The following is a 9,645-nucleotide window of genomic DNA, read 5'->3' on the forward strand; positions in this document are numbered from 1 at the left end:
GGTGGTGGTTCCGGCTCCATGTCCTCAACGAACGGGCAGGACAACGGTGTCAGCACCTCAACCTCGGTCTCTGAGCACAACAACAAGTTGATCAACTGGGCCGGCGACTCGCGCTACACCGTGCACGTGCACATCGGCACTCCGGGCGTGGACCACGAGCTCCTCGTCGACACGGGCTCGTCTACAATGTGGGTCTTCGGGGAGAACTGCACCTCCGCCGCCTGCGAGGCCAGTACGACCAAGTACGAGCAGTCGCACAGCTCGACCGCGAACGTGAGCGACTCCTCGCCCTACAACATCACCTACGCCGCGGGCGCCACGAAGGGGCAGTACGTCCGTGACGTGGTGTCTGTGGGACCCTTTGAGGTGACCAACTTCAAGTTCGGCGTCGTGAACCAGGCCGGCACCGCGCCTTTCCACGGCACGAACATCTCCGGTCTGCTGGGTATGGGTCGGAACGCGGCGGCGATCACGTCCCCGCCCTTTTTCTACACCTTTCTCGCCAACCACGACGGCAACTCGGACATTGCGCCCCAGTTCGGCCTGCACATGTCGCGCAACACGGGCGACAAGGATCCCTACAAGACCGAGGCCATCAATGGCGGATCTCTCACCTTGGGCGGGTGGGACGAGAGTCTGACGACAGGCGATGTGACGTGGGTCGATGTCGTGAACCCCAAGGTCAGGTATGCGAACGGCACAGACCAGCAGGACAAGTGGACCATTGCCTCCGAGTCGCTCAGCGTCAACGGACACAGCGTGAACCTCGCCGGCTGCATTAGTCTCATGGACAGCGGCTCGCCCGGCCTCGGCCTGCCGCTCAAGGCAGTGACCGAGTTCTACGAGCAGATCCCGGGCGCCTCGTATGCCGGTGAGGGGCTCTTTGCCTTCCCCTGCCGTTCGGTCCCGCAGCAGAAAGTCTCGATCACATTCGGCGGCCGTGTATTTTGGATCCAATCGACCGATCTGGTCCTCTACCAGGCGGGCGGGACTTGTATCGGCTCCGTCACGCTATCCCCCCTCGCGCAGGCTTATCCCAACTTTGTCCTCGTCGGCGCCGCGTTCCTCAAGAACTTCTACACGATCCACCAGACCAACCCTCCGCGCGTTGGTTTCGTCGACCTGAAGCCCGAGTTCAACCGTCCCCTTACCCAGGAGAGCATCAAGGCGCTCCTCGAGGGACGGGTTGGATTGAACGCGACCTACTCCCAGGAAGAGGTCATGCAGCAAAACGAGGTCGCGCAGATTCTCCAGATGCTCAACAACAATGGAGGTGGAGGCGGTAACGGACCCAACCTCGAGGGCCAGGGTGGTGGTAACATCGGCGGCAGCGGAAATGTCGGCGGCGGCAACAACAGCGGCAACGTGAACGGCGGCAGCAGCGGAGGCAGCAACAACAACGGTACCAGCAACGGCCAGAACAGCGGCAATGGCAACAACTCCGGCAACAACAGCGGCAGCAACAACGGCAACTGGAACGGAAACGGTAACTGGAACAACAACCGGCCGCCTCGTCCCGGTCCACCCGGCCGTCCCCACGGCGGTGGCTCGACCTGGTCTTCCTCTTCCTCCTCCTCCTCAAGCTCCGGGTACCGGATCATCCAGTACTCGACCAGCTACAGCCCCGGATGGAGCTGGACGTGGAGCTCGTCCTCGTCCAACTGCGCCGGCTGTGCGAGCGCCCAGTTCCGCGGCAAGAGCATTAGCACCGTCGGCAACAACGGTATCTGGAAGGTCAGTGTGGGGAGTAATGGAAATGTGGGCTGGAGCTGGTTCACTGCGTTCTAAGACCCATCGTCATCTCAACCTCTGCCTCTCTGCCCTCAACAACTGCATGACGGTTGGGAGAGAGGCAGACGCTGGGCAGTACGCCCAGACTTTCCATAGACGTGAAAAGAACTGTGTAAGTGACGAGCCGCGGGCAGTGTACACTGCAGCGCGGGCTCTGTGTATAGTTTCCGTAGTTAGAATAGGACCTGTGTGTGCGATGCAAGCTTTCTTACAAGCATAGCGCTGATCCTCGGTGAAGCGATCAGCGACCAATTCTTAGTTTGATCATCCCCAGCCTGTCGGTCAAACAATAGGATCTGGGGGGCAAGATCGAGTTGTGAGCGGCAACAACATGGCGTTCGTCTCGGACCCGGACGGCCACCCACTCCGTCTCAAGACTCGGAGAGGTCACGAAGAACAGCCGGTGTCTTAATGAATGAAGATGCTGTGCTTCTTGAAAATCAAGGAGGGAGTTAGTACGCAGCCGCCGCCTGCGCTGCTTGAGCGGTGTAAGCATAGCGACGATCAGGTTCTGTGAGTGATCAGCGATGGCCCGGCGCACCCATACAGCTTTCCTTCGGCACCGACCGTAAGCGCTGATCTGGCTAATCTGCGGTGAGTTTAAACCCGCGTAAGACTATCTCCAGTTGACCATCTTCGCCTTAACGCCGTCTTCTAGCAGCGAGATAAGAGATGCTGTGCCGCCTCTACCCGGCCATACCGCACAGCTTGAAACAATCAGATTGTCTTGTACTTGGCGCTGCGATGCTTAACGAACGTGTCGATCATGGTACGACCCCGTGACTGCCGTCGGTTCTCGGTCATGGCTTCCAAGGCATGCAAGGAACGGGGATTGCAGATCGGTGTGGGTGGGACAGAGCTTGATGCTGTGATTGGTGGGAGGCGGTGACGTCGACCAGGACGAGGAGAGAGGGAGTGAATTACATCATGTCGGTAGAGACGCTCCCAGGGCCGCGACCTTCTCCCACCCTGCGCAGAGTTGCCGCCGCCCTACGAGTCCAGTTCAGCCTGATGATCCGATCGACCTTTTTAGTACCACGCTGAGACGCTTATGCGCGGATCATAGACGCTCAGCGCGCTCAGTTTGCGCGCATCGCTTTCGCGCTAGAACAACATCAAGGCTTTTGTTGTTTTCAGTCAGCTTTGAGGTAGAACTGTGGCGTCGGGATGCACTGTCCCCGTTGACGCCTTGATTGTCCGGTTCCGTGCAAATGCCAAGCGCGCCGCCGCGCGTCCGCAGCAGCAGCGTAATGCGGTAATGCGGGGCTCACCCTCTGTGCCCTGTCTTTTCCCTGCGTCAGCTCCATTCACGCCCAGGCTCAACCCAGGCTCTCTCTCTGCATTCAGCCGGACCCTACCGAAATTTCCTGGCGACCTGCAGCGCGACTGTTCGCTCGCTTGCTTGCTTTGGGTGGGCTCACCGCGTGTGTGTCCACTCACCGACGGCGCCCACAGGCTGTGCACCACTCTTTCCGCCGCCGCCGACCAGAACTCCATCACTCATCAACAATCCTCCTTCACAACAACCTCACTTTTCCTTCCACACTCTTATATCCCCCTCTCATCTTCCTTTCATCCTCACCGAACATCTGCGCTACACTTCTTGTCGACACTTGAACACTACATTCAATCTACGAACACTCGCGACCACCTGAACACTTCCCCGACTCCCGACCCCGTCTGTCCTTAGTCGGCATGCTCCCCACCACGACCGCGCTGGCCCTCCTGGCCACCATGGGCTCGGCAGCCCTCCTGCCGCGCGACCAGGCCACGCACGTCGACCTGGGCTACTTTGACCCGTCCAAGCTCTCTCCTGTCGTCATCGGCGGCATCCAAAAGCGCGACCCGAACGCACCCCCGACCGAGCGGGAACTCGAGGCCTTCGTCCTCGGCCTTGACGAGCGACACCTCCGCACCCGCGCCAAGTACTCTTGGATGCTGGACGATGAGCGCAAGCGCTCCCTTCAGAAGGAGGTCGACGCCCACCAGCAGAGGAAACGTAACCTCGTCAACGAGATTATGCTCGAGAAGCGCCAGATTTCCGGAAACGATACTGAGGGAGGAGGCAAGGACGGAACCTCGGCCGGCGACGGATCAGGATTCGGCAACAACGGAAACGGAGGCACGAGCGAGACTGAGTGAGTACATAGCGACGTGCGCTGCGTGTGTAGCATGTCCTCCGCCGTCACCAAGAACATCCAAGCTATACTTCAGAGGGTGGAGCAAGCGTGTGGAGGAACCTCGGCAGCACAGTGGAGTGAAGATCGCCGAGCACACCGAGGATTAAGCTCAGCTCGCCACAGCTGTTACATGTCCTCCGCGGTGCGTCGCACTGCGTCTGCTCGCCACCACCAGCCTCTACATTGCATCGCAGTCAGTCAGGAAGCGCACCCGAATATCTGCTGCGGACGCGCCGCCAAGACATTCCTCCTCCGCCGAGGGCGCTGTGTGCCACTTGGCCAGACTCGCACAGCCGGTCTCGGCGCCCGGCAGAATGTCATCGGGAGTTGGCAGAACACATGCGCGAGACATTACCAAAGAACTGGGAGCTGACGCACACAGGCTCACGAACTGGGGTGGCGACATTTTGTACACCGTCCCCGTGTCGATCGGCACGCCCCCGCAAAACTTCACGACGCACATCGACACTGGCTCCCCGACGCTGTGGGTCTACGGTTCCAAGTGCCAGGACTCTGTGTGCCGCGGACACGCTAGCTACGACGAGCAGGCGTCTTCGACTTCGCAGACGTCCGGCGCGCCCTTCTCGGTCACATACGGCAAGGGCTATGTCGAGGGCGGCGCTTACAATGATACGGTGGAGATGGGTGGATGGAAGGGCACGCAGGAGTTCGGCGCGGCCGACTACGTCAAGGACATGAGCACGTATGCTCTCACGGACGCGATCGGTCTCTCGGGCTGGTCGTGGCAGGTGCCTTCGAAGCCGACGCCGTTCTGGCAGAACCTCTGTGAGGCGGGTGCGTGGAACAACCCCATGTTCGGCCTTTACCTCGCTCGTGACACGCGCAAGACGCCCTCGATGGAGGAGGAGCAGGAGGACCCGAGCAACATGCAGGGCACGAAGCCGCTGCAGAGCATGACGAACGGCGGCCGCATCTCCATGAACGGCTACGACAGCTCCCTCATCAAGGGCGACATCACTTGGGTCGACCTGACGAGCAGCCGCCAGCCGTTCTGGCGTGTGCCCATCTCCTCGCTCCGTGTCGAGAAGACGAGCGAGAGCGCGACGCACACCGACCTCGTGCTCGACAGCGGCACGTCGCTCGTCTACATGCCGCGCGAGCAGTTCAACGCCTTCTGGAACGCGATCCCCGACGCCACCCGTCTTTCGTCGCAGTACCGTATCCGCTCCTCCCAGACCGACTACCCCATCTTCCCGTGCAAGTACGCGGACAAGCTGGATATCCGCATCGGCTTTGGCGGCAAGGAGTTCAAGATCTACGGTGGCGATCTCATCATGGACTCGATCGACGGCAAGTGGTGCGTCGGCTCGTTCCAGGACGGCACCGGCCTCGTCGACGACATGCAGACGTACCAGCGCTCGGCGTGGCTGGCCGGTGACGCCATCATGAAGAACTTCTACACCATCCACCGCTACGACCCCCCATCGGTCGGTATTGCGGAGCTCGCGGACGGCACCCAGAGCACCAAGGCCGACGACCCGGCGTACACGGGTGGCGGTACGAACAACGACAACGGAGGATCGGGCAAGAGCAGCGGCGCGTCGGCGACGAAGGCGAGCGCCGCCCTCGTCGCGGCTGCCGCCGTCCTCGCCGCGGTCGTCTAAGAGACTTCCATCCCCCTTCCTCTTCTCCCATCATCTCGCCCCGAGTACCCCATCTTCAACAAAGCCTTATCAATTCATAGACTCCGCAGTCCTAATGTCCCCATCTTTGCGACTCACTCTCGTGCCACACACGACGACCCTTCATAGAACTCCCCACCACATTCATACAAACCAGCTATAGCGTTACAAGACTCATGACCCGCCCGATTGTTCCCAGTAGTAAAGATTAGAATCTCTCATGCTAGTGCGATGCCCCAGACCCCTTTATGCTCGTTGCAATGGTGCCGGGAGACTTCAGCGCCAGCCAGCCTCAAGCCTGAGGAGTGCGAGAGTTTGAACCTGAATAGGCGGAATGTTGAGGGAGGCTCGAGCGGTTGCGCGCGAGCGATGCGAGCGAGCGAGAGGGCGAGTGAGGCGAGTGAAAGGAAAACGGAGAGGTACAGGCGGGGAACAGAAGGGCACGGACACGACCCAAGACCTAAGATAAACCCAAGACCAGGCCTGTGCGAACCGCGCAGACCGGAAGTGAGGAACGGCTGACAAAGACACAGATGAGTGACTGCGCCGCTGCCCAACAAGGGTGTGTGCGAGGACGTGCGGGGGGCAAGTGGAGGACTTGGATGGGCGTGCTTGGATGAGGTGGGCGTGCACGGGTTGCAGAGAGATCCGAGCGCCTCAAAATGACGCAGTGTGACGGCGAATGAACGTCGCTGCATGAGATCGTAGAGCTCGTGGCCGAACTGGGCTAAGACGCTCTAGCTGCTGCTCCCCCTCTGGCAATGAGGACCGAAGACCCCCTTCCGTCGGATGACGCTGATCATCTAGCTCTTCTCGAGGGGCATCGGGTCGTGGACTTTGTCAGAACTACACGTCCCTCGAAACACCTAAGACTGTGCTTTCATGACTTCCCAAGTGCACGGGGTCCTGGTATTGGAACAGTCTCCTCACTCTTGTTAGTCGAACCCCTTATTCTGCCCTTCGGGGCATTGCCCATCTCGACGGACTGAAGGTGACAGTGTTCAGGGCTCGGGGCAATCCCAGTCCTAGGGCAACTTCCGTCATCACACTTCACCAACTTCCAAAGTGCTTCGCCCACTTATTTGAGTGCTATGAGTCCGGCTCACAGTGACGCAGAAAGCTGTAGGGAGGCGCCCATGACGTTCTAGACTCCCTGGACTTCTCCGATCGTCGCGGACGAAAGTCACATTCGGCACGTTCGGCACGTTCGGCATGGCCAGTAGTTCGGCATGTTCGGCACGCCCTCTAACCCTCCGCAGGAGACGCGAGGACTGGACATGACCATCATGCTTATCAATACGCCTCCCACGCCTCCGCTGGTCACATGAACAGATCGTTTGGAACGGAAGAACCAAACAGAACGAGCGCTGAGCGTCGAATGCACGCTGAGTAGCCAGAATTCCCCGCCTTGTCGGCGTTGCCCGAGGATCTCGGCGTCTTGATTCGGAGACTTGGAGGCTCGGGCGCTCGGGCACGACACTTCCGACCCGCTTTCGTCTTGTTTGCCCACTCGTTGTTCTCTCTTTAATCTGCGTTGCCCACTCTCTTGTTCTCGCGACACCTCGTCGACACAACTGTTGTATCCACCGCCGTTGACTCTGTGATTCGATATGAGGACTCGCACAATGCTCGCTTCAACCCTCACGCGCGCGCGCCCTGTTCTCCAACAGCAAGCCCGCGGCCTCGCGACTGTCGCTCCTTCGGCCTCCTTCGCCGAGCGCGTCCAGCGCGCCGTCACGCCCGAGACAGTGAAGGACTACCAGACGAACGGAGCCTGTGTTGTCCGAGGCCTGTTCACTCCCTCCGAGCTCTCAGCCCTCGCAGAAGGGATCGACACGAACCTCGCCGACCCGAGCCCGCGACACAAGGTCGCGTCCTCGAAGAGCGACCCGGGATGGTTCTTCGAGGACTTTTGCAACTGGCAGCTCTACCCCGCCTACCGCGAGTTCATCTTCAACACGCCTGCACCCTCGCTCGCCGCGGCGTTGATGGCACCGCAGAAGGAAGTGCGGCTGTACCACGACCACCTCCTCGTCAAGGAGAAGGGCACGAAGCAGCGCACGCCCTGGCACCAGGACCAGCCGTACTACAACATCAGCGGGCGCGACAACGTCTCGCTCTGGATCCCCCTCGACCCTGTACCTGTCACCTCGACGCTCGAGTTCGTCAAGGGCTCGCACTCGGGCGAGTGGTTCCTCCCCCGCACGTTCAAGGACAATGTCGCCCAGTGGTTCCCCGAGGGCTCGCTGCGGGACCTGCCCGAGGTCAAGGACGCGGAGGTGCTCAAGTGGGACCTGCAGCCGGGTGACTGTGTCGCGTTCCACATGCTCACGCTGCACGCCGCGAATGGGACGCAGAACCGCCGTCGCGCGTTCAGTATCCGCTTCATGGGCGACGACACTAGGCACGCACCCAGGGGGTGGGTCACTAGCCCCGAGTTCCCGGGTCTCAGGGAGGAGTTGGGGGAGGGAGAGAAGATGGAGCACGGTCTGTTCCCTGTCACTTGGAGGGACGGCAAGCAGGTCTCCGCACCGTGAGGGGGTTGTCAGAAGGTAGACGAGAGTATCGAAAGAAGTGGGTGCTGACGATCCCGGTAGAGGACTAATGTCATAAGGACTACAAGAAGGCGTAGCATCAAGAGGGGGATGCAAAGGTTGTATATACTCGGAGCGAACTTGCTGACAGGTCACTGACGCCGACCAGTGGGGTGTGTGTAACCAAAGGTTGCTACGGAAACGGAGTGACGAGCCGACAGTTTGTTTAGCTTGGAGAAGGAGGAGGAAGCTCTTCAGCGATAGGACGGGTACCGACTCACAGTCTACCTTTGCGTCTGGTAGGTGGCTTAGCGGGGCTACCTATGTCTCCTGCTGTCTTCTGATGACTTCCGCTTGCTGGGCTGTCTTTGCTGACAATCCCCTTCGCAAGCAGAAGGTGTGCTGGAGACCGGATGTAGGTGGTTCGGAGGACACCTGGGTGGATGTGTGCGGGTTGACAAGTGGCCACGAATCGCCGAGGAGTCATGGACTTGGGCAGCACAGGGCAGGAGCGTCATCCTTCAGCACGCAGCAGGTGGGACAGTATCGTGCACATGGGCGGTCGTCTGATCCCCGTGTCGTCGAGCACTAGTGTCCGGTCGTCCGGCCCTCTCCGTGCTGCGCGATGGTTCATGTGTCCCGTCATCCGGCCCTCTCCAGCGTGGTGTAAGTCAAGCCCATAAAAGTGCCCGGCCGTCCGGTCCTCTGGTGGGGTGTGAGAGAGATGACGATTGAGAGAGAGACCGCTGAGAAGGGTGTCTTATTTATGCGCCGGGCTGGGTCTCGGCTGCGAGTCCGTATCGGTGGTGTCTCACCAGTAGGCGACTCAACGGCTTCCTGAGGGCGAGTCTGGGGCGAGTAAGGCGTGAGATCGTGTGTGGTACGAAGCGTTGAACGAGATCCGATCACATCGGGGGAGTCGATGGGGGTACACACAGTGCGACACCGTTGCGAACTTCACGACTAATTACCAGATTGGGGGACAAGCCGCGAGAAATGGTCAGCACACTGTGAGTGGTTGGGCCCAATGGACAGGATGATGCCTCTCGGGCGCTTCGCAAGTAGGTCTGTAACGGTCTACAGAGGCGACAGGCTTCGATGTACCCGGAGGTCAGCAATCAGACAATCCTCCACAGTATGAGTTACCGAGGCTGAAGCCGTCTAACTGTGATCTGCCCACTGCCCGTGATCTGGTGTGTACATTCACGGAAAGTGTGGATGTCAACATGTCACGCCTCCTCAGTAATCAGAACCAAACAGAGCGAGACCAGTGACGTAGCTCGACTTCGCCCGTCTCACCCATGTCGACTCTCTCCGAGCGGAGATGATCGCCGAGATTGCAATCACGCGACTCTTCAACGGAAGGATCCGAGAACAGCTGACATGCCCACCTGTGCGCACGGGTGGCTCATCATCTCGGACATAAGCCATGCGGCGATCTGGAGCCGGCGTCGGCGGCGAGCAGGGGGAGGGGGGGGGCAACAATGCAATCGCTCG

General features: G+C 60.0%; 3 protein-coding genes across 3 annotated transcripts; all 3 read left to right on the plus strand.

Annotated features, from left to right (window-relative positions):
- Positions 1 to 18: 18 nt before the first annotated feature.
- Positions 19 to 2,203, plus strand: A1Q1_06831 (endopeptidase; the record flags this gene model as incomplete). Its single annotated transcript, XM_014327080.1, has 3 exons — positions 19 to 1,734; positions 1,790 to 1,903; positions 2,051 to 2,203. 3 exons carry the CDS (start codon positions 19 to 21, stop codon positions 2,201 to 2,203), a joined length of 1,983 nt encoding a protein of 660 aa, XP_014182555.1.
- A 1,283-nt stretch (positions 2,204 to 3,486) lies between these two features.
- A1Q1_06832 (endopeptidase) lies at positions 3,487 to 5,596 on the plus strand (the record flags this gene model as incomplete). The annotated part of the gene is made up of 2 exons (XM_014327081.1): positions 3,487 to 3,929; positions 4,354 to 5,596. The coding sequence occupies 2 exons, from the start codon at positions 3,487 to 3,489 to the stop codon at positions 5,594 to 5,596; spliced, it is 1,686 nt and encodes a 561-aa protein (XP_014182556.1).
- A 1,643-nt stretch (positions 5,597 to 7,239) lies between these two features.
- A1Q1_06833 (phytanoyl-CoA dioxygenase) lies at positions 7,240 to 8,151 on the plus strand (the record flags this gene model as incomplete). Its single annotated transcript, XM_014327082.1, has 1 exon — positions 7,240 to 8,151. One exon carries the CDS (start codon positions 7,240 to 7,242, stop codon positions 8,149 to 8,151), a length of 912 nt encoding a protein of 303 aa, XP_014182557.1.
- Between the last annotated feature and the right edge of the window lie 1,494 nt (positions 8,152 to 9,645).

Source organism: Trichosporon asahii (assembly GCF_000293215.1).
Source record: "Trichosporon asahii var. asahii CBS 2479 unplaced genomic scaffold scaffold00009, whole genome shotgun sequence".
NCBI classification, from domain to species: Eukaryota; Fungi; Basidiomycota; class Tremellomycetes; order Trichosporonales; family Trichosporonaceae; genus Trichosporon; species Trichosporon asahii.